At 50.1% G+C, this 24,832-nt stretch overlaps 1 protein-coding gene across 7 annotated transcripts in view; it reads right to left on the bottom strand.

The window, feature by feature from the left end:
• Positions 1-865: 865 nt before the first annotated feature.
• LOC129703416 (phospholipase D1-like) overlaps positions 866-24,832 on the bottom strand; it is a 91,167-nt gene continuing 67,200 nt past the window's right edge. For all 7 annotated transcript variants that reach the window (XM_055645825.1, XM_055645823.1, XM_055645824.1 and 4 more), the window contains 11 exons: positions 21,139-21,267; positions 19,492-19,610; positions 18,706-18,819; positions 17,982-18,092; positions 16,599-16,687; positions 13,901-14,014; positions 12,381-12,430; positions 10,917-11,051; positions 6,898-7,051; positions 6,160-6,277; positions 866-4,922 (listed from right to left, as the gene is read on the bottom strand). In XM_055645825.1, the coding sequence (XP_055501800.1) occupies positions 4,698-4,922; positions 6,160-6,277; positions 6,898-7,051; positions 10,917-11,051; positions 12,381-12,430; positions 13,901-14,014; positions 16,599-16,687; positions 17,982-18,092; positions 18,706-18,819; positions 19,492-19,610; positions 21,139-21,267 (1,358 nt within the window). In that variant the 3' untranslated portion in view covers positions 866-4,697. The remainder of the gene's footprint in view (positions 4,923-6,159; positions 6,278-6,897; positions 7,052-10,916; positions 11,052-12,380; positions 12,431-13,900; positions 14,015-16,598; positions 16,688-17,981; positions 18,093-18,705; positions 18,820-19,491; positions 19,611-21,138; positions 21,268-24,832) is intronic.

Below are 24,832 nucleotides of genomic sequence, written 5' to 3'. Positions count from 1 at the left end.
ATCACCCTATAAGGGGCCTGACCCAAACATCGCCTCTCCATGTTCTCCAGAGTTGCTGCCAGCCTGGCCCACTGCGTTACTCCAGCACTCTTCTCTTGGAAACCAGCATCTGCAGCTGTTTGTGCTTCGAGCAAGATGTAGCCCAGTCCATCACACAGACCAGACTCCCCACCATAGACTCGATCTACACTTCACGCTGCCTCGGGAAAGCAGCCGACAAAATCAAGGATGTCCCACCCTGGTCAGTCCTTCTTCTCCCCGCTCCCGTCAGGCAGAAGATACCGAAGCTGGAACAAATGCTCCACAGCTCAGGAACAGCTGCTTCCCCACTGTTATCAGACGACTGAACGGTCCTTTCATAAGCTGAAGACCTTAGAGATATAACATGGAAACAGGCCTTACAGTCCCCCGAGTTCGCGCCGACCAGCAATCTCCCCATTCACTAGCACTATCCTTTTACAAAATTACCAAAGCCACTTGACCTATAATCCTGTACATCTTCGGAATGTGGGAAGAAACCAGGGTACCTGGAGAAAACCCATGCAGCCACAGAAAGAACGTACAAACTCCATACAGACAGCACCCATAGTCAGGATCGAACCCGGGTCTCTGGTGCTGTAAGACAGCGACTCTACAGCTGGTATAGAGTGCAGTCCAAACTTCCAATCTACCTCATTGTTAATCATGCACTTTTTAAAATCTGCACTTTCTCTGTAAGTGTAATACAATATCGCTGTAACACTATATTCTACACTCTGGTAATTTTTCTCTTGCACTACCTGTTAAACTTGTGTGTGGCGTGATTGCACTCGTGTATGGTATGACTTGACTGGTTAGCAATATGACAATGATACAGGACAATTAATCAATACTAATATTATTTATTTTATCTGCAACATTATGAATAATATTAAATGTCATTTAATTAATTAATGTTATTTACGTGTCTGTAGCTGCGGTTCTGTACACCTTTGCTGGTTGTAGAATTGACCCTTGGTCCACAGGAGTAACGATCCTTTCTTCCTCTTCCGGGCATCTCATTGCCGTAGGTCGAGGGGTAGATGGAGCAGCGGCTCACCAACGTACATCTCATGGAGACGCCGGACGGACGGTCATTCTCCTGGCCGGGCCCTGCTCGATGCCCACTCCTCATGCCGCTACATGGGTGCTGTCACAGCTGGCCCACATCTGGGCTAGACTACGCACGGGTACCTCAGCTGCACCTCTGCACAACTGGCGATGATTATTCCAGAGGTGCACGATCACACCAGCGTAGTATCTTACACCAGGAGTGCACGACTACACGGCTAGTGAACAATTGTACCAGTGCCGCATCATTACACCAGTGGTGCACAATTACATGGTTAGTTAACACTTGCACTAGTGCAGCGTCAGTACACCAGTGCACAATTACTGTGCTAGTGAACAATTGCACCAATGCAGTAATTACACCAGTGGTGCACAAGTACACAGCTAGAGAACAATTGCACAAGTACCACTTCATTGTTACACCAGGAGTATAGTTACATTGCTGGTGAGTTGCACCAGTACATCATCACCACACCAGTAGTCCACAATTAAATGGCTAGTGAACAATTGCACAAGTACCACTTCATTGCCCCTGTAGTGCATGAATACACAGTGCACAATATGTCAGTACAGCATTGTTATACCAGTAGTGTGCAATTACAGAGATGGTGCAGTTACACTAGTGCACAAACAGCCCAGATGATGCATCGTTACACCAGCACTGCAGAATTACACTAGTATGGCACAATCATATGAGAACAGCGCAATCACACAGGTGCTGATGAATTGAAAAATATAGCTTGGAAACCGGTTCTTCGGCCCACTGAGTCCATGCCGACCATCCATCGCCCCTTCACACTAGTTCTAAGTTATCCCACTTTCTCATCCATTCCCTACACACTAGGGGCAACTTACAGAGAGGGCCATTTAACCTACAAACCTGCACATCTTTGGCAAGTGGGAGGAGTGCAAAGGTCAGGATTGAACCCGGATCTCTGGCACTATGAGGGAGTGGCTCTACCAGTGTGTAACTGGTATAGATGGTGCACAATTTGCACTAGTCATGTAAAATGACCAATTGTGCACAGTCCAGCACCACTACACAAATGATGCCGAGTTATACCAGCAGTGCACTGTGATATGACTGAGTACACATGAGGGGAATGGATAGGGTGACTGCACGCAGTCCTTTACTCAGAGGGTGGGAGGGGCAAGATTTAATAGGAACCTGAGGGGCAACTTTTTCACTCAGAGGGTGGTCGGTAGATGGAACCAGCTCCCAGAGGAGGAAGTGGAGGCAGATATTATAACAAAATTTAAGAGACACTTGGACAGGTACATGGATAGGACAGGTTTAGAAGGCTAAGGGCCAGATGCAGGTAGGTAGGCCTAGTGCGGATGGGGCATCTTGGTTGACATGGACGAGTTGGGCCGAAGGGCCTGTTTCCGTGCTGGATGACTCAATGACTCTTTGCCCGGGTGTCTTGTATTCCTTACTATAGATGTGATCACTCCAGTTGCTGTTTTTCCTGATGTCTGCAACATCCATAATTCTTCTTTTATGGGCACAAGTAATTGTTTGCAGCCGAATAAAATGGAAGGGCTTTCAGGGATGTGATCACATGCAGACACATGACATTAGTTTATCTTGGCATCATGTCCGGCACTGACATTGTGGGCCGAAGGTCCTGCTCCTGTGATGTACTGTGTTCTATTTTCCCGGTACAGGGGTAATTCCACTAGTGTTGCACCATTCGGCCAACAAAATAAAACGACATGTCGGAAGAAGGGTCCCGACCCGAAACGTCACCTATCCATATTCACCAGAGATATTGCCTGACCCGCCGAGTTACTCCAGCATTTGTGTCTTTCCTTGGTAAAAGAGCATCTGCAGTTCCTTGTTACTACGTTACATGGGCAGTGTACAGTTACATTCAGATGGCACGGTGACGCAGCAGGTAGTGATGCTGCCTCACACCTCCAGGGATCCGGGTTCAATCACCACCTCCAGCACGATTGCGGTTGGAAATAGAGTGGGTGCAGAGAGCAGAGAGCACGTTTCCACTAGTGGGACAGTCTAGGACCAGAGGGCACAACCTCAGAATAAAAGGACAAACCTTTGGAAAGGATGCGAGGAGGAATTTCTTTAGTCAGAGGGTGATGTATCTGTGGAATTAATTGCCACAGACAGCTGTGGAGGCCAAGTCATTAGGTATATTTAAGGCAGAAATTGACAGGTTTTTGATTAATAAGGGTGTCGGAGGTTATGGGCAGGAGAATGGAGTTGGGAGGGAAAGATAGATCAGCCATGATTGAATGGCGGATTAGACTCAATGGATCGAATGGCCTAATTCTTATAAATTATGAAGGTTTCACATCCACCGTCCTGTTACGAGTCTTACGAGGAGACGTTCATTCAGTAAGCGAGGTGAAGATGAGGAGGATTAAGGGGAGCTCCCACAGACAGATACACAGGGTGTTAGTGGGTTGTGTGGATACATGTGGAGTGCTGAACCTCCCTGTTCCTGCCTCCCCCTCCACGCCAACTCCCCGTACATTGACTAGGCTGTATTACGTTCGTATCTGCTAACCTCAGGCCCACCCACAGCAGCTACGTTGCTGAAACAGGCCCTTCGGCCCACCGAGTCTACACCGACCAATTAGCACCCGTTCACACTAGTTCTGTTTTACCACTTTGGCATCCTACACATGACATTTCGGGCTCAGAATCCTTACTTTAGTTTAGAGGGACAGCGTGGAAACAGGCCCTTCGGCTCATCGAGTCCAGGCCAACCATCAGTCACCAGTTCACACTAGTTCTATGTTATCCCACTTTCTCGTCCACTCCCTCCACACTGGGGACAATTTACAAAGAGCCAATTCATCTTCAAAGCCGCACGTCATTGGGATGTGGGAAGAAGCCGGAGCACCCGGATGAAACCCACCCTGTCACAGGGAGAGCGTGCAAACTCCACACACAGACAGCACCCGAAGTCAGGATGGAACCCGGGTCTCTGGCACTGTGACGCTGTGGTTCTACCCGCTGCGCCACCGTGCAGCCTTAGTATAGAGTCTAGTGTTCATTTTAAGTCTGAGATTAGTGGACGTGCGAAGAGTGAGTCCGCCGATCGGCCGTGATGTGACTGAGAGGAGGACGCACTCCAGGGGCTGGACGAACTCTCGTGGTTCAGGCACAGGAGAGGTTCCACAAGAAGGGTGGGCATGGGGGTTTGGAGGGCAGGGCAGAGACAGATCGATACGTTGAACAAAGAGGGCGCTGCATTAACAGTTTGCCCCCTTCTATGCTTCATCACATATGAACACACACTGCAATGGGAACAGCATCTACACTCAGAGACCCTTTGCTGGGATCCCAGTGGCTTGGAAGGTTTGTGGATCCGGGACCCTCCATCCGATTAACCCATTGTGAAGGAAAGTCAGAAATACTCTCTCCAAGTTGAAGGAGCCCATTAATCTTGGGCTGTCATTAATCCAGTTTGAGCATCTAGAGTTCTTTGTACGTTAGTTGATGGTGGGGCCACTGATCCACCTCAGGCCTTGTATATAGAATGTCTAGTCTCCCATGGATACCTTGACCAGGGCTGTGATATGTAGCTGGTTCAGCGTCTTGTCTTCACTGGCAGCATTGTGCTCACTCTCACTCTCCCTCATGTCCACACCTCCATTGGCACCATGCCCTCTTTAGTGTTCAGCGCTGGCAGCAGGTTCTCCTCAGAGAGGAAGTACATGGGGAACTGCACCAGGAAGCCTCGGATCTTCTTCAGTTCCTCCGCAGCCTTGGCCGGGTCCTCGGTGTTCAGCCCCAACTTGGCGTTGAAGTCATCCAGATCCACGTTGTTCCTCACGTGATCTGAGGGAAGACATCTAAAGACCTAACACAAGGATTGAGGTTTTAGCTTCATTCAACAGCAGAGGCAACTCCCCACCTCCCACTCCAACGATTCCCATTCCTCAATTACTTTTCATTCTTACCGTGTTACAAACATCCCAGAAGAGAACGATCATATTAATCGTGACTGAGAACATCTAGCTCACGTTAGTTTCGAGATACGGCGTAGAAACGTCCTTCGGCCCACCAAATCCACGCAGCCCAACGATCACCTCATACACACCAGTTCTATCCTACACGCTAGGTATAATTTACTGAAGCCAATCAACCTACAAACCTGTATTTCTTTGGGATGTAGGAGGAAACCGGAGCACCTGGAGAAAACCCACGCGGAGATGTAGAAACTCCGTACAGACAGCGCCCGTAGTCAGGATTGAACCCGGGTCTCTGGCGCTACAGGGTGACAGCTCTACCACTGCGCTACATTGCTACCCTACTGTGCCAGAGAAGTGGAGAGAGACAGAGAAGGACCTGGTTCCATTTTGTATCTCTCAAGGAAGGATCTTGACCCAAGACGTCATCGGTCCATTCCCTCCACAGATGCTGCCTGACACTTTGAGTTGCCCCAGCAATTGCCCACAACTCGTTGTGATCACAGCCCCTCCATGTCCTCCACTCCCATATCCGACACTCCTTGCCCCCCCTCCCCCACCCCCATCACGGATCTGATTCTCCTGACATTCAATCATCTATTAAGTTTAGTTTGGTTTAGTTTAGCGATACAACGTGGAAACAGGTCATTCGGTTCACTGAGTCAACACTGGCAGACCATCACCCGTTCTCACTAGTTCCATGTTATCCCAGCGATGCCTCCTGCACAATGGACTAATGATGTTTTGGGGTGGGACCCTTACTTTACTTTAGAGATACAGGATGGAAACAGGCCCTTCGGCCCACCGAGTCCACTCTGGCCATCAATCACCTGTCCACACTAATTCTACGTTATCTCATTCTCATCCACTGCCTGCACAATGGGGTGTGATTGACAGAAGCCAGCTGACCTACAAACACACACGTGTTTGTGATGCGAGTGGAAACCAGAGCACCCAGAGGAAACCCACGCGATCACGGGGAGAACGTGCAAATTCCACACAGACAGCACCGGAGGTCAGGATTGAACCCGGATCTCTGGGGCGGTGAGGCAGCTGCTCTACCCGCTGCGCCACCGTACCGCCCTGCCTCCACACCAGAGCTGGAGATGACGTGTGGATCTCGGGTACCTTTTCGTATATGGTGGCATTCCTCGCGCTGGTCGGAATCCAAACCTCCTTGAAGAACTTCTCGCTGACGGGGTCCTGTACGTCGATCGACGGGTCATTGAAGCCGCCCATGATGAGCCTGCGGGAGAGGAGAAGATACTCCGTCAGTCACAGCACACGGCTCCACTCACCCCCTTACGCAAGGTGTGGGCAGGGGGTTGGCAATGGACTAGTGATGCAGGGAGAGTCGGTTGACTAGTAATAATGGACTAGTGATCTAGAGAGGGGTGGGTTATTGAACTAGTGATCTAGAGAGGGGTGGGTTATTGGACTCATGATGCAAGGAGGGTTTTGGTTACTAGACTAGTAATCCAGAGATTACCAATAATCATCATCAGGTTATTAAACATCACGAACACCAACTAAACTTTGAAATATGAAACCCCCCCCCCCAACCTCACCCTGCCTTTTCCCATCCAACCCACTCACCCCCTCCAGCTCACACCCCCACGATCCCACTCACCTACCGACCCCTCCATCTCACTTCCCCACCCCCTCCCCTCCAACTCACTCCCCTACCCACCCCCTTTACCTCCCCCACCCCCTTCAATCTCACTCCCCCCCCCCCCTCCACTTCACCTCCATCGCCCACCCTTCCTCCCCATCCACCTCCCCATCCACCTCCCCATCCACCTCACCACCCCCCACCTACCCCCCCCCCCCCCCCCCCCCCCCCCCCCCCCCATGGCATGGCCTCACTTGAAGCAGTGTAGTCGGAGGTGGAGGGCAAACACCCCGGCCTGGTACTCCTCGCCGTCCATCAGTGAGCTCACGTGGCCCGTGTCCTCCACGATCACCGCCATCTCGCTGTCCCTCTTGCCCAACATGCTGCGGTCATTGATGTTGGCCGAGCCTGGCGGTTAAATCAAAGCAGTCACGTTAGCAGCTCACCTAGGGACAGGCAGCATCGTGGGGGCTCCCATAAACATCGGGCATGAACTTCACTTTGTTCACTTTAGATTCATTTATACTTTGGTTTAGTTTAGTTTACTTCAGTTTAGTTTAGTTTAGAGACCCAGCACGGATTCAGGCCCTTCAGCCCACCGAGTCTACTTCATTCATCTGTACACTGGTTCTATCCCACAGCTTTCAGTCTGAAAGGCAGCAACGCCACCACTGTGCCACCGTGCACAGCGCATACGCGCACACACACAATGCATAGACTCACACACACACACACACACACACACACACCCCTAATGCATAGACTCACACACACTCACACACCCCTAATGCATAGACTAATACACACTCACAAATACCATAATGCACAGGCAAAGACTCTCACTCACTCACTCTCACACACACACACACACGAGACTCACCGACACACTCACACAGACGCACTCACACAGACACACTCACACAGACACACTCACACAGACACACTCACACAGACACACTCACACAGACACACTCTTACACACAAACGTTCACACAGAGCCAGACGTCGGCAGCTCACACTCGCTGCCAGTTCCCACGGCAAAGCAAGCAATAATAAATCCAGTTGGCGCCACATGGCCGCCCGGCTCACGGGCCGGTTGCAGAGCAACGGCGAGATCCCACGGAATCTCAGCTGCTGCCAGCTGTTGAATTCAGGACACAGTCACAGCTGTGAGGGGGGGGGGGTATGGCATTCAGTCATTACTGGGGCGTTACTGACACTCTGTTTTAGACGGTGGTGGGTAAATGGAGCGAGCTGCCAGAGGAGGTAGCTGAGGCAGGTACTACCGTATAACAACATTTAAAAGACACCTGGATAGGAACATGGATAGGAAAGGATTAGCGGGATATGGCCAAACACAGGCAGCTGGAACTAGTTTAAATGGGGTATCTTGGTGGACATGGACAAGATGGGCCAAAGGGCCTCTTTCTGTACTGTATGACTCTATAAATTCCCCTTTAGTTTAGTTTAGAGATACAGTGCAGAAACAGGCCATTCAGCCCTCCGAGCCCGAGCCGACCAGCGATCCCTGCACATTCACACTATCCTACACACACTGTGGAGAATTTACATTTATACCAAGCCAATTAACCTACAAACCTGTACGTCCTTGGAGTGTGGGAGGAAACCGAAGATGTCGGAGAAAACGTTACATGACATTATTGTATCAGATTACACCTGCATATCAGCCTGAGAAACACAGCCTCAGATCACTTTTAAAACTGCTTCCTCTTGCCTTAAACCGTAGGTAGTTGCAAGAAAGTGAAATAAAAGTCTACAATCAGCTTTGAGAATCTAAATTCAGTTAAAGAGAAATACAATCGTGGTTAGAGCCACCTCCGCACAGCACCAGAGACCCTGGTTCGATCCTGACCTCGTATGCTGTCTGCGTGAAGCATGCACCTTCTCCCTGTGGCTGCATGTTTAATTTTTAGTATTAGTTTTAGAGATACAACATGGATACAGGGCCTTCAGTCCAAGTCCACGCGGTCTATCGATCATCTGTTCATACTAGTTATTTGCTATGCCATTTTCTTAAGAATAAGGGGTAGGCCATTTAGGACAGATAAGGAACTACTTTTTTCACCCAGAGAGTTTTGAATCTGTGGAATTCTCTGCCACAGAAGGCAGCGGAGGTCAATTCACTGGGTATTTTCAAGAGAGATTTAGCTCTTAGGCCCAACAGAATCAAGGGAGATGGGGAAAAAGCAGAAATGGGGTACTGATTTTGGATGATCAGCCATGATCATATTGAATGGCGGTGCTGTCTTGAAGGGCCGAATGGCCTATTCCTGCACCTATTGTCTATGTTTTGGTTTCTCATCCACTCGCTACGCACTACAATTTTGCAGAAGGCGAATTAACCTACAAACCCGCACGTCTTGGGGATGTGGGAGGAATCTGGAGCACACGGAAGAAACCCACGCGGTCATAGGGAGAATGTGCACAGACAGCACCCGAGGCCAGGATCGAACCGGGGTCTCTAGTGCTGTGAGGTGGCAGCTCTACCTGCTGTGCCACTGCGCCTCCGGTTATTTCACACATCCCAAAAATGTGCTGATCGATGGGTTAATTGGCCTCGGTAAACTGCCCCCCGTGTTTGTTGGAGTGATAAATGGTGTAGACGGGTGTGAGAGAAAGAAGCGAGGCTGGTGGAGTGTAACGGGACTGGTGGGATTGGTCGGCTGAGGAGTGATGGACTGATGGGCTGAATTACCTCCTTCTCTGTTGTAACAATTAAATTAAATGATAAATTTGTAAACTATAGGAAGGAAATCCATTGAAGGCTTTGGAGCTTGGGGGGGGGGAAGAGACCAATTTGAAGTTTATCTAATTATAAAAGGTATAGATATGGTAGACAGGCAGAATCTTTTCCCCAGGATGTAAACGTCAAGGACTGGAGGACATTGTTTTAAGGTGAGAGGGGCAAAGTTTAAAGGTGATCTGCAGGGCAAGTTTTTTTTACACTGAGGGTGGTGGGTGCCTGGAACTCACTGCCAGGGGTGGTGGTGGTGGCGGAGGCAGATACGATAGCGGTGTTTAAGAAACTCTTGGATAGGCACATGGATATGCAGGGAATGGAAGATGTGGATGAGGTGCGGATGAGATGGCATCATGTTCGGCACAGACATTGTGGATCACAGGGCCTGTTTTTCTGTTGTACTGTTCAATGTTCTAACCTTTAAAGAGTGGAAACCTGCCCCCTCATTTGGTCTGGGGTAACAAGCGAATAATTAGGGCGGCAGGGTGGTGCAGCTGCAGAGCCGATGTCTCCCAGCACCTGAGAGCCGTGTTTTATCCTGACCTCGGGCGCTGTCTGCGTGGAATTTGCACGTTCTCCCTGTGACTGTGTGGGTTTTCTCCTGGTGCTCCGGTTTCCTCCCGCACTCCAGAGATGTATTGTTTTTGTAGGTCGATTGGCTTCTGTAAAATTGTAAATTGACCCTCGTGTGTAGGATAGTGCTAGTGTACAGGGTGATCGCTGGTGGGTGTGGGTTCAATGGGCTGAAGGGCCTGTTTCCACGCTGTGTCTCTAACATTCATGAGTGATCACATACTCCATTCAGGGGATGTGTTCTCTGTAGCCTCTCTGTCTTCTCTCAGAGACAGTACTCCATGGGAATGGCATTAGCTTCAGTGTAGTGTGACACAGCGGAGCAGAATTTGTCATTACACAGTCAGGAGCCTCGAGGATTGTCGAGGAAATATCTCACAGAGCTGCTGAAAGTCATGACAGGCTTGAGTGTAAGTGTAAATATGGAAGATAAAACTTTCCAGGAACAGGAGGGTCAGAGGGTCAAATAACCCGCTGAGCTGCAGGGAGTTGAAGATGTCGAAAGGAGGAACTGCAGATGCTGGTCAACACGGAGAAAACCCACGCGGTCACGGGGAGAACATGCAAACTCCACACAGACAGCAGCCGAGGTCAGGATTGAACCCGCCGCTGTAAGGAAGCGACTCTACCGCTGCGTCACTGTCCCAACCCGTCCCTATCCCTGTTCACCACCGATGCTGCCTGACCCGCTGAGTTCCTCCAGCACTTTGTGTCTGTTTATTAAACTAGGCTCAAAGTGGGTAGGAGAGCTCAGGTTTCCTCCCACGCTTCAAAGACGAGCAGATTTGTAGGTTAATTAGCTCCTGTGAAAATTGTAAATTGTCCCCTCGTGTGTAGGATAGTGCGAGTGTACGGGGTGATCGCAGGTCGGCGTGGACTTGAGGGGCCCGTTTCCGTGCTGTCTCTGTAAAGACTCAGCGTGACGCTGGCCTCACTCACCGATTATGACCGTCCTGTCATCAGCTATCAGCAACTTGCTGTGAACGTAGATGAGTTCCGTCACCAAGTTCCCGTCCAGCTCTGCATGAGTCCGCAGCCCACACACCGAGAAGTAGTTCATCCACATGTCCTCCACTGCAGGCACAGGGAGAGGCCGTATATTGACACGGGGTGGGGGGGGGGGGGGAGAGGGGGGGGGGTGGGAAAAGAGTGCGACACATCAGAACCACTGCTCACCCCCCCCTTCACGGTCACCACCCCTGCATCTGCTGGTAAGTATTCACCCCCGACCCCCTCCCTCTACCACGTCGCTCCGTGGCTGCACGCCATCGCCCCGGAACCGCGGGAAAAACCCTCTCCAAAACCCCCAACCTCAATCCTTCAGGAGCAGGGAACATCCTCACCACACAGGCCAGACTCCATCCACGCTTCACGCTGCCTCAGGAGAGCAGAACAACATAACCAATGACTTGAGGAGTTTCCCCAGTGGAGGCTTTGACTTGTTCTTTTCATACTTTTCATTCATTTGCCTCTGTACCTTGTCATATCGCCTAGTTTCCCTCTCCCTGACTCAGTCTGAAGAAGGGTCTCGACCTGAAACGTCGCCTACTCCTTTTTTCCCCCAGAGATGCTGCCTGACCCGCTGAGTTACTCCAACATTTTGTGTCAATTATGAAATACTTCATTGCCACAGAAGGCTGTGGAGGACAAGTCATTGGCCGTTTTTGAATCGGAGGTTGACAGATTCTTGATTGGTAAGGGTGTCAAACGTTATGGGGAGAAGGCAGGTGAATGAGGTTTAGAGGGAATGATAGATCAGCCATGACTGAATGGCGGAGTAGACTCAATGGGCCGAATGGCCTACTTCTGCTCCTATGACATGAACCTATGACTTGATCCACCCCTGGTCATTCCTTCTTCTTCCCGCTCTTGTAAGGCAGGAGATACAGAAGCTTGAAAGCGCGCACCACCAAACTCACGAACAGCTTCTTCCCCTCCGTTAAGACAGGTGGGGGTGGGGAAAATCCCCACAGGTGAGGGGGGTGGAGAGATAGTGACAAGGGCTGGATGCGAACTAGCTGTTGGCTTGTCAGGCTATGTCCCGCTCCCACCTCTCTTTTCCTGTTTTTTCACCTCAATTCCATCAGTCTGAAGAAGGGTCCCGATCCAAAACGTCACCTGTTCATTCTCTCCACAGATGCTGTGATCCTCCAGCACTTTGTGCTTTGCTCCAGATTCCAGCATCTGCAGTTCCTCGTGTGTTCAGCAGCTTGCTAACATTAGGTGCAAGCCTGTCTCTTGGCTGAGGTGCAGGTTGGGTTCCCAGCTCCCACATTGCCCCCAGCCTAAACTCCCTCTTGCTGCTCCCCTGTGCTTCCCGTCCCCTTGCCATCCTCCAGCTACACCACATGCAGAGGTGCAGTCCCTGCCCTGACCCTGGCCACGGCTGGCCGATGTACTCACTCTCTTTCCGCAGGCGTTCGATGATGGAGTGCTCCCCTCTCGCGATCGTTCTGTGGGGCAAAACACCCAGTTACATCGACAAGTCAGAGCGGCATGGTGGCGCAGCGGGTAGAGCTGCTGCTTCAATGCACCAGAGAGCCAGGTTCGATCCTGACCTCCGATGCTGTCTGTACGGTGTTTGCCTGGTCCCCCTGTGACCGCGTGGGTTTTCTCCGCGTACTCCGTTTTTTTCCACACTCCATATGTTTATTGACTTCCGCAAATTGTCCCTAATGTGTCGGATAACTAGTGTGCGGGTGATCATTGGTCGGCGCGGTGCGCTGAAGGACCCGTTTCAACGTTGGTTCTCTAAATTAAACTGTCACTTGTACATTCCACTGTTCCACTGTGTCGCCCGATCTGGGCACGAAAAGTAGTAAAAAAAAATGAATGGGGAGAGAGCAGGTACATGGTGTTGAGATACAGGACTGACCATGATTGTAATGAATATTTTAGCTTTGTTCATTAATATTATTGTCACGTGTGCCGAGGTAGAGTGAAAGGCTTTATGTTTGCGGGCTACCCAGTCAAAGAAGACTTTACATGAACACACTCAAGCCGACCACAGTGCGCAGAGAAAGTGTACACCGTTTAGTGCCAAGATATAACATTAAAGATAAGGTCCGATTAGGGAGATAGTTGAAAGGTGGGCAATGAGGTAGATGGGAGGTCAGGACCGCATTCTAGATGGTGAGTGCTGATGAACATTGGACAGACGATAGGACTGTTCAGTGAACTTTTGTAACTTTGTCAGTGCCGGAAATGTGGCGACACTTGTGTACTGCCCAGGTGAGGTCTGCTGTATGATTCTACCGGGCTGTGTGCAGAACAAAGCATTTTACTGTGTCTGGGTACATTTGACAATAAAGTATTATGTGCAGTTTTGGTCCCCTAATTTGAGGAAGGACATTCTTGCTATTGAGGGAATGCAGCGAAGGTTTACAAGGTTAATTCCCGGGATGGCGGGACTGTCATAAGCTGAGAGAATGGAGCGGCTGGGCTTCTACACTCTGGAGTTTAGAAGGATGAGAAGATATCTTATTGAAACATATAAGATTGTTAAGGGTTTACACACGCTAGAGGCAGGAAACATGTTCCCGATGTTGGTGGAGTCCAAAACCAGGGGCCACAGTTTAAGAATGAGGGGTAAGCCATTTAGAATGGAGACGAGGAAACACTTTTTCTCTCAGAGAGTTGTGAATCTGTGGAATTCTCTGCCTCAGAGGGTGGTGGAGGCCGGTTCTCTGGATACTTTCAAGAGAGAGCTAGATAGGGGAGAAGGCAAGAACGGGGTACTGATTGGGGATGATCAGCCATGAACACATTGAAAGGCAGTGCTCGCTCGAAGGGCCGAATGGCCTACTTCTGCACCTATTGTCTAATGTATCATCATTGGCTCGAAGGGCTCGAGGACCGGAGCTACAGGGAGAGGTTGGACAGGCTGGGACTTTATTCCTTGGAGCGTAGGAGGCCGGACCTACCTGTAGTTGAAGTGCATCACAGTCTGAATCGCTGTCCCTCCTCCCGTCTTTATGTCACCTTCAAATCCCGGCATCAAGGGAGTCACCAGGTAGACCCGGTAACGCTGCTTGTCCCTGTGCAATGAAAGAAAGAGAAATGGACATAGTATTTTATAAATGAACAGAGAGACCCTCACAATTTCCTACCCCCGATATCCCTTCCTCCGGCTTTACATTCCACTCCTCCTCTTCCCTCCTTATCGAACACCTTTTATCTCCTTTTCATTTAATCCACCCATCAGCTAATCACCCCCCCCCCCCCCCCCCACCTGTATCCACCTATCACTCACCAGGCTTAGCACTGCCCACATTTCCTTGCCTGCACTCCATTAATCTGAATGTAAAAACAAGGAACTGCAAATGTGGTTTGCCAAAAAAAGACACAAAGTGCTGGAGTAACTTAGTGGGTCTGAAGAAGGGTCCCTACCCGAAACGTTGCCTGTCCATGTTCTCCATGGATGCTGCCTGACCTGCTGAGCAACTCCAGCACTTTGCGTCTTGTTTCTAACAGCCCGAATAAGGGTCCCGACCTGAACCGTCACAGATGCTGCCTAACCCCCTGTAAACTTCCCTCCACAGATGCTGCCTGACTTGCTGAGTTCCTCCAGCACTTTGTGTTTTGCTCAAGACTCCAGCAGCTGCAGTTCATGGTGTCTCCTGTTAACTGCCAACACCGCTGCAGTGACTTCCTTTACCTGCTGGGGGCAGTGGTGAACAGCACATCTGGGCCTCTGTGCACATCACATCAGCAGGCTCATGCCACTGTTTACAGAGTGATACCATCTCAGTGTGGGATGGAGCGGTAGATTTAAAGCCAGTGGCACAGGAAGATAAAGAATAACAGCCCAAAAGTCCAAATACAGCCTCCAACTCCTGTTTATGAAAATGCAACTCTGCTCTTAAAGCCAACCTGCACCTTAAAACAATCATAGCATCCACTTTGAAGGGACTAGAATATAAAAGCAAGTATGTAATGCTGAGTGTGTGGGAAGGAACTGCAGATGCTGGTTCGTACTGAACATAGACACAAAATGGTGGAGTAACTCAGCGGGTTAGGCAGAATCTCAGGGGAAAAGGAATACTGACGTTTCGGGTTGAACCATTCTTCAGACTTCAGAGTCTGTTCCTTTTCTCCAGAGATTCTGCTTGACCCGCTGAGTTACTCCAGCATTTTATGTCTAAACATAAGGCACTGGTGAGGCCACATTTGAAATATTGTGAGCAGTTTTTGTCCCTATTTCTGAGGAGGGATGTGCTGGTGTTGGAGAGGGCCCAGAGGAAGTTTACAAGAATGATCTTGGGGATGATTGGATTAATGTACGATGAGCGTTTGATGGCTCTGGGCCTGTACTCACTGGAGTTTAGAAGGATGAGGGGCCACCTCATTGAAAGTTACCAAATAGTGAAAGGCCTGGATAGAGTGGATGTGGAGAGGATGTTTCCGCTAGAGGGAGTGTCTAGAACCAGAGAGCACAGCCTCAGAATAAAAGAACGTACCTTTAGAATGGAGATGCGAAGTAATTTCTTTAGCCAGAGGGTGGGGAATCTGTGGAATTCATTGCCAGACTGTGGTGGTAATATGAATTTGCAGGGAATGGAGGGATATGGATTATGCACAGGTAGATAAATGATGGTCATGGCATCATACTCAGCGCAGACAGTGTGGGCTGAAGCTCCTATCCTTGTGCTCCACCTTTCTATGTTCTATGAAATGTACAGTCAGAGACAAGGATAGGATGTAAGTAGATGGGGGGAGGGAAAAGTTGTGGGGAGGGGAGTAGTAGGAGAATGGGTGTTCCTGTGGGGCACAGGGAAAGGGGGGAGGGGGGGTTAGAACAGAGAACATTACATCACAGAAAAGGGTCCTTTGTCAGACAATGTCCTGTCAAACATGATGCCAAGTTAAATGAATCTCCTCTCCCTGTATGTTAATCATATCCCTCCATTCCCTGCATATCCAATTGCCGATCCAAAAGCCTCTTACACACCACTGTCGTATCTGCCTCCACCATCACCCCTGGCAGCGCATTCCAGCGCATTCCAAGCCCCCGCCACCCTCTGTGTAAAGAACTTGACCCGCACATCTCCTTTAAACTTTGCTCCTCTCACCATGAAGCTGAGGCCCTCCCGGTGTTGGACATTTCCACGCTGGAGAAAAGGTTCTGACTGTCAACGTGTCTATGCCTCTCATGATTTTATATTTTATAGATAGTCACAAAGCACTGGAGTAAGTCAGCGGGTCAGGCAGCATCTCTGAACAAAAAGGATGGATGACGTTTCAGGTCGGGACTCTTCTTCTGACAGAAAGTAGGGGTTGGGGAGAGGGAAGAGTTGAGGGGAGAAAAGACCAGGACAAATTAGGGCCAGCCACAAATGACCTCAGGTGCCTGGTAAGTCTGTTGTTGGCTTGAAATCTCAAGAGGGAATCAATGTGGAGAACTGTGGAACTGGCAAAGTGACTAGATTGGAGGAAGGGGGGAGGGGGGAGGGGAGGGGAGTGAGAATAGGAGTTACTTGTTCATGTCCATACCAGCGATGGAGACACAGGACAGAAAGGTCAGTGTGGGAAGGGGAAGGGGAGTTGAAATGGATGGCAACCGGGAGAGCCCACTCATACCGTTGGGGTGTAGCTACACAGTGTGAAGAAATGTCCTCAAACCTGTAGGCCTTCAGTATCCGCTTGACAATGGCGTCGCCGATCCCATTGAAGACATTCTTATTGTCGGCACAGCTGATAAAGAACTGGTTCTGGAGAGAACAAGGGAGAGGTTTGATGAACACATAGTCACTGTGAACCTCCCTTCATTGCCTCTGCCAGAGACAGACTCTGGCGGTTCAGGCAGCATCTCTAGACAACATGGATAGGTGACGTTTTCTTTACACTGTTATCCTTCATTTCCAGAGATGCTGCTAGACCCAGCACTTTGTGTCTACCTTTGGTATAACTTCGCCCATTCCTTCTCTCCAGAGATGCTGTCTTTCCCGCTGAAGTACTCCAGCTTTTTGTGTCTATCTACAGACCTTTGATTCTGCACCGCGCTATCTATCACTGAGTCGCGTTCCCTCTGTTACAAAAATAACTCGACCTGATATTCCTCATCCCACCACCTCTCCCCCAATCCAGATAGATTTATTGATTGAACCCCACGCGGTCACAGGCGGAACATGCAAACTCCACACAGACAGCAGCCGAGGTCAGGATTGAATCCAGGGTTCTGGTGCTAGGAGGCAGCGGCTGTGGATATGGCCACTGGATTGTGTGCACCATGGTGTGTACATCGAGCTCAGATTGAATTTATGGCGTATACATGCTTTACACCAAGGTCACGGTGTTAGAAGCAGAGAAGAGGCTTGTCTGGCTACAGAGACTGTGCAAGCAATTCCTCTCCACTGTGACAGTGCATGTGATGCACCATTGGCTGCTTGTCGTGGACACGGAGTAGGGCGCTGCATTTTATATTAGTTTAAGTTCTTAGTTTTAGAGATACAGCGGGGAAACGGCCCTTCGGCCCATCTAGTCCACGCCGACCAGCGATCACCCCATACACTAGTTTTATCCTCCTCACGAAGGACAATTTAGAGGGTCAATTATTCTACAAACCTGCATGTCTTTGGGATATGGCCCTTCAGCCCAATAAGTCCGAGCTGATCAGCAACACCTATGTACTGGCATTATCCCACATACTAGGGACAAATTTACAACTTTACCGAAGGCAATTAACCTACAGACCTGCACGTCTTTGGGATATGAGAGGAAACCGGAGCACCCGGAGAAAACCCATGCAGCCACAGGGAGAACATGCAAACTCTGTACAGCCAACACCCGAGTCTGGATTGAACCCGGGTCTCTGGCGCTGTGAGGCAGCAACTCTACCGCTGCGCTACTGTACTGCCCTAATTGTGCATAATTCCTCCCGTCCACGAGGAGATCGTCAGTGAGCTGACAATCCAGGAGTGCGTGAGAGGCGGGAGCAATGACCTGGGTGGACGGGAGGGGGGGGTTAGGTCACAGTGACAGGTAAACATGGACCCTGTAACCCACCTCGATGTAGATGTAGTGCTGGCTGTTTTCAATCACGTGCATGTATGCCTGGTGGATGGATTCCTCGTGATACTTAATGCCACAGGACCAGTCCGCAGCCGATCTCAGCACCTGCAACACATCGAGAGGAATGGAGCGTGTTAGCGCCGCTAATGCAGAGAGTGCTCCACGGATTGTGTGCCCCGTGGCTGCACAATGGAGGGAACAAATGCAACTCTACAGATGCACTGCATAATGCAACTTGTTTTGGGAACAGCCCTGCCCAAGGCCGCAAGAAATCACTGAAAGTTGTGAATGCAGCCCAGTCCATCACACAGACCAGACCCCCCACCAACGACTCCATCTACACCTACACCTCACGCTGCCTCGGGAAAGTAGCCAATATAATTAAAGACATGTCGCACCCCGGTCATTCCTCTTTCTACCCGCTCCCCTCAGGCTGAAGGGAGAAAAGCTTGAAAGCGCGCACCACCAGAGGAACAGCTTCTCCCCCTGTTATTGGACCTGTACCCCAGTGTTATACAGCAACAGACCTATAACACAATACCCCTTCCCGCCCCCTCCTGCCCAGTCAGCCCACACGCCCACTTTGCCCACCCACCCCAGCAATGTCCCTCCAATCTTCCCTGAAGCTGGCATGCAAACCCTGCCGCTAACCGTAGCCCGGGAGCCTCGGGCAGGAGCGGTGAGCTGGTGAGAGGTGGTGAAATAGAGGGGGACAGACCTGTACTCGCGCTGCCATGGATCCCGGCACCTGGTACGTCAGCTCGCTGGCAGTGGACATGCTCTTGGGCAGGAGGTACGGGTACGACACCGGCCGATACTTGCCTTTGACAATCTGCGGACGGGAAAAGAGGGAACTTCACTCAGGCCGGCAAAACGGAAGCACAAGGAGCTGCAGATGCTGGAATCTTGAGCAAACACAAAGTGTCGGAGGTACTTGGTGGGTCAAGCAGCAACTGTGGAGGGAAATGGACAGACAATGTTTGGGGTGGGAGTAGGGAGGGAGGGGTGGAGGTTGGGTGGGGAGGAAGAAGTGGGAGGAAGGGGTTTGTGTGGGGGAGGGAGGGGTGGGGGGTGGGGAGGGCTGTGGTTGGGAGGCAGGGTGGGGCGTGGAGGGGGGGGGGGGTCACCTTAGTGAAGCTCCCGTGTTGGATAAAGTGCCACACCGCTTTAAACTGGAATTGGGAAAGGTGGGAAGGGGGAATGGAGGGGTTGTGGGGGGAAGCTGTGGCTAGGTGGAGGAGGTGGGGGGGGGGGGATTTGTGGCTGGGTGGAGGAGGTGGGGGGAGGGGAGAGCTGTGGCTGGGTGTAGGAGGTGGGGGGAGGGGAGAGCTGTGGGTGAGTGGGCTAGGACCATTGAATGGGGAGGTTCACCTTGGTGAATTTCCAGCATTGGATGAAGTGCCATGCCAGGTTACTGTGGGTGGGAAGGGAGTGATGGGGGTAGGTTGAGGGAGGTGTGGGCAGTGGTTGGGAGGAAGGGGTGTGGCTCGGAGGGAGGGGTTACCTTGGTGAAGTTCCAGCGTTGGATGAAGTGCCGCGCCAGGTTGCGGGCAGCCTTGCCGTGAACCACCGCCGCAATGTCGTGCCAGGGCATCCTGGGCGTGGTGTAGCGGTCGATGAAGTCTGTGGGAGCAGAGGAAGTTTAGACCCCTGGGGCTGAGCACAAGCTGGGGCCCCATCACTGACCCCCAGGGTTCAGGTTCCCCTCCGCAGATTGTCAAAGGCAGACCACAGAGAGTGGTGGACACTGCCCAGTCCATCACGGGTGTTGACCTCCCCACCACACACTGCCCTCTATGTGGAGTTTGCACATTCCCCCCTGTGACCCCATGGATTTTCTCCGGGTGCTCACTCACCAAAGACGTGCGGGATTGCAGGTTAATTGGTTTCTGTAAATTGTCCCTAGTGTGTGAGATAGAACTAGTCTACAGGTGATCGGTGGGCCAAAGGGTCCATTTCCATGTTGCATCTCGAAACTAAACCTGGTAATCAGCAGACCAAGTTATCCGGTGGACCGATTAGGGCTAGTAACCCAGTGAGTTGAGAAGTCTAGCAGGTCTGACAATAAGAAATTTACAAGTCTGTAAACACAGTGATGGACGTAGCCCAGACCATCACACAAACCAACCTCCCTTCCACTGACTCCATCTACATTTCTTACGAGAGAGCAGCCCTGATCAACCAACTACTTCATTGCAGACTCTCTGACTGTCTTTAATCAGACTTTACTGGATTTTATCTTGCACTAAACATTATTTCCTTTATCCTGTATCTGTACACTGTGGACGACTCGATTGTAATCATGTGTAGTCTTTTCACTGGTACACAAAAATGCTGGAGAAACTCAGCGAGTGCAGCAGCATCTATGGAGCTAAGGAAATAGGCAACGTTTCGGGCCGAAACCTTTCTTCAGACTGATGGGAGGTTTCACTGATTGGATAGCACACAACAAAAATCTTTTCACTGTACCTCGGTAAACACACAGTCTTTTGGCCAGAGTAGGGGATTTGACAACCATAGGGCATAGGTTAAGATGAGGGGGGAAAGATTTAATAGGAACTTGTGGGGTAATCTTTTTTGCACAGAGGGTGGTAGCTGTGTGGAACGAGCTGCCGAAGGATGTAGTTGAGGCAGGTACTATAGCAACGTTTAAGAAGCATTAAGATAGGTACATGCGTAGGATAGATTTAGAGTGAAATGGGTCAAACGGGGGCAGGTGGGACTAGTGTAGATGGGACACATTGGTTGGTGTGGGCAACCTTGGGCCAAAGGGCCTGTTAACACACTGTATGACTTTATGATTCTTTATTCCCACTACCAAAGTGCATGCCTGCACACAGCGTAATTCATATGCCACTTATTTGCCCACTTTCCCAACATGTCCAAGCCCTTCTGCAGGCTCCTTCCCTCCTCAACATTACCCGCCCCTCCACATATCTCCGCATCATCCGCAAACTTGCGCACAAGGCCATCAATTCCAATATCCAAATCGTTAACATATAAACAAAACTATAAAACTGAAACACGTGGAAAGTGTAACATGGAGGTAAGTTGTAGGGTGAATGGGGGAGTGGGCAAACGGGATGGGGCCATGTTAGGACACGGAGCAGCGGTGGGAAGATTATTCGCCCTCTGCTGAGGTTTCACTCACCGTCGAAAGGTTTATCAAGTTGGATCCAGTCCTTGTACACAAAGTTGCAGTAGTCCTTCCCGTGCCAGAACCTGGTCTGTCCCACCAGCTCTCCAATGTTGGGGCAGAGACTGCGCACTGAGCCACTGTCTACCTCAGGAGAGTCAACAGAGAAACAAAGCAGTCAGTATGTGTACAATTCCACCGAGACCACAGACCGTGTTGAGCTTGGCACCAAAGGTTTTGGCCAGTCCTTGTGGAGGACTTTCAAACCAACAGCAACGATGCTTATAACGTTCCATTTAGTGGTCCTGAAATGATTGGGAATGGATGAAGAACAGATGTTTCATTACGATCCTCAACCAAACTGGTAACAGAAGGAGACACAAAGTGCAGGAGTAACCAGTTCCACAGTTCGCAACAATGTATCCCTCTTGGGATCACACCATCCCTAGCAAACGATCAGCCTATCTGGGAATCTTCCTGTGTGAGGTAATCTCTTGCCAGCCCAGATTTCATAAGTTATAGGAGCAGAATTAGGCCATTCATCCCAACAAGTCTACTCCGCCATTCAGTCATGGCTGATCTATCTTTCCCTCTCAACCCCATTTTCCTGCCTTCTCCCCATAACCCTTGAAACCCATACTAATCAAGAATCTGTCAATCTCCACCTTAAAAATATCCAATGTCTCGGCCTCCACAGCCATCTGTTGTAAGGAATTCCACAGATTCACCACCCTTCGACTAGAGAAATTCCTCCCCATGTCCATTCCTAAGGTACGTCCTTTTATTCTGAGCCTATGGCCTCTGGCCCTAGACTCTCCCACTAGATTTAGATTTGCCTTTTGTTTGCTTCCAGTCCCACCCTCAGCCCTATACCGTCGTTCTGTAAAATGGCCCAACCCGAAATGTCACCTATCCATGTTCTCCAGAGATGCTGCCGAACCCCTTGAGATATTCCAGCACTTTGTGTCTAAAAGATAGAGACCTCCAGATGGACATTTAAGGATCGTCCTTCAGTCTAAAGACACAAAGAAAAGCATGTGACACAATTACATCTTCAGATGTGAAGATTAAGGCACGAAAGCAAGGCAAAGGAGGCGTAAACAGATAATTCATTGGCACGATGCAGCCACCAACAAGCCCAGCCTCTTGGGGCAAGTCCCTGGTTAGACCAGTCCCACAGCGCAGATCCTCAAGCCCGTGCAGCCAAACCATGTCAGCAATCTTGGGTCAGCATTGGCCCTCTGACAGAGGGGCAATGCAAGCCATCAACTCATAGCCAGCACAAGGTAGCGCGGTAAGGGCGGCAAGGTGGTGCAGCGGTAGAGTTGCTGCCTCACAGCGTAAGAGACCCGGGCCCCATCCTGACTATGGGTGTTGTCTGTACGGAGTTTGCACGTTCCGAGTTATGAATGGCTCAATTGTAACCTTGTATTGTCATTCCGCTGACTGGTTGGCACACAACAAAAGCTTTTCACTGTCCATCAGTACACGCGACAATAAACTAAACTCAGACCCCTTGTGATCGCGTGGGTTTGCTCCGGTTTTCTCCCACATCCCAAAGACGTGCAGAATTGTAGCATAATTGGCCTCTGTAAATTGTCCCTAGTGTGTAGGATAGAACTAATGTACGGGCGTGCGCTGATTGGCACAGACTCGGGTGGGCCGAAGGCCTGTTTCCGTGCGGCATCTCTAAAGCTACAACGATGGCGAGACAGGTGGACAGGTTTTTTCCCCTCTGTTATCAGGCTTCTGAACTGTCCTTCCATAGCTCGGGTACTGTCTCATTCACCTCGACTCTTTTGCGGACATTGGACTTTGTATCTGGAACTGATGCACTACAATGCTGTGTATAATCATGAAGGGAATAGATCGGCTGAAACCGGGACTGGATTGGTACGGGTAAATGTTCAAAGAGTTGTAGAGACAGCTGTAGTATAGTGGCCAAAACTGGGTATGATCTTGTTAAGTGAGTGCAGAGAAGATTTACGAGGATGTTGCCAGGACTCGAGGGCCAGAGCTACAAGGAGACGTTGGGCTGGCTGGGACTTTATTCCTTGGAGTACAGCAGGCTGAGGGGTGATCTTACAGAGTTGAGTAAAATCATGAAGGGAATTGATAGGTTGAATGTAGAGCTTTTAATCCAGGGTAGGGGAATTAAGAACCAGAGGATACAGTTTTAAGATGAGATGGGAAATATTTAATAGAAACCTGAGGGGCAACCTATTCTCACAGAGAATGGTGGGTGTATGGAACGAGCTGCCAGAGGAGGTAGTTGAGACAGGTACGATAATAACATTTAAAAGACATTTGGACAGGTGCATGGACAGGAAAGGTTTAGAGGGATACGAGCCAAATGCGGACAAGTGGGACTAGTGCAGATGGGGCATCTTGGTCGGCGTGGGCAGAGTACGACTGAAGGGTTTATTTCCATGCTGTCTAATTCTATGACTCCAATGCTGAGAACTACCTGTATATTCTGCACCCTGTATCTTCCCCTTTGCTCTTCCACACACCTCCAGAACAGTTTCTTCCCAGCTGTTATCAGGCTGAACCATCCTACCACACTAAAGAGCAGTCCTGAACCACTATCTACATCAATGGCGATAATCGGACTATATTTGATTGGGCTTTACTGGTTTTACCTTGCACTAAATGTTATTCCCTTATGATGTCTCTGTACACGGTGAATGGCTTAATTATAATCATGTATTGTATTTCCGTTGACTGGTTAGCATGCAACAAAACCTTTTCACTGTACCACAGTACACGTGACAGACTAAAACTGAACTGAAACTTGGTTTGATTGCACTTATGCATGGTATATCTGATCTGTTTTGGATAGCCTGCAAATCAAAGCTTTTCACTGTACCTCAGGTAACCTAAGTTGAGAGGCAGAGGAGAGACAGGTATGGTCCTTTGGGTGACACTGTTAGCAAGTGACCAGGTTCAATATTGACAAGTAGACCAGAGAGGGATATCGAAGTGAGATGCCGGAATGTTGGCAGGGTTAAAATGAGGGCGGGACACTAGGAATTTGAGGGATAGCTTTGGGGTGATTGACCTAACATGCAGCTGTTAGGAGACAATTCCTGGTCCGTACACTCCATAGTGATACACAGGAAGCAAGTCACGCCAGTGGCTGCAGCTGCTCACCGTGGGCCCATCCCACCTCTTCCCCTGTAAAAGCTGCCTTAGGACTTCTCTCCCCCTCCGTGCCGATAGACACAGGCTCCCAGCACAGCAAGCCTCAAACCGTAATGTCCTCACCCTCCCATTCAAACATCTCCCCAATGTCGCCTCTCCCCTCAGTCACTCCCCCCCCTCCCCCCAGTCAAAGCTCTGAGATCCCCGCTGTCTTGCAACAGTGGCCCATCTCGATGCTTTATACATAGAACAGTACGGTACATGATCAGGCCTTTCAGCCCACAATATCTGTGCCGAACATGACGCCAAGACTGTCAGCTACCTGCACATAATCTGTATCCCTCCATAGAATGTACCCACTGTCTACGTCGGAGCTCAGGACGTCTCTTAGTGGCTAGTAACGCTAACGGCAGGTACTCGGGAAACGCAGTAAGTTCGTGAAGTTTTTTCAATATGTTTAAAAATGTCCACGAGAGCCCCGAGTACCTACGAGCGGCTATTACCGTAATTCTCACAGTTGGAATCAGGGTAAACTCGGGAGCCCTCTTGAATTACCTCGTACAGT

This window comes from Leucoraja erinacea, chromosome 14 (genome assembly GCF_028641065.1).
Source record: "Leucoraja erinacea ecotype New England chromosome 14, Leri_hhj_1, whole genome shotgun sequence".
Lineage (NCBI taxonomy): Eukaryota > Metazoa > Chordata > Chondrichthyes > Rajiformes > Rajidae > Leucoraja > Leucoraja erinaceus.
The sequence above is the reverse complement of the archived record's forward strand: the minus strand, read 5'-3'. Positions and strand labels throughout refer to the sequence as shown.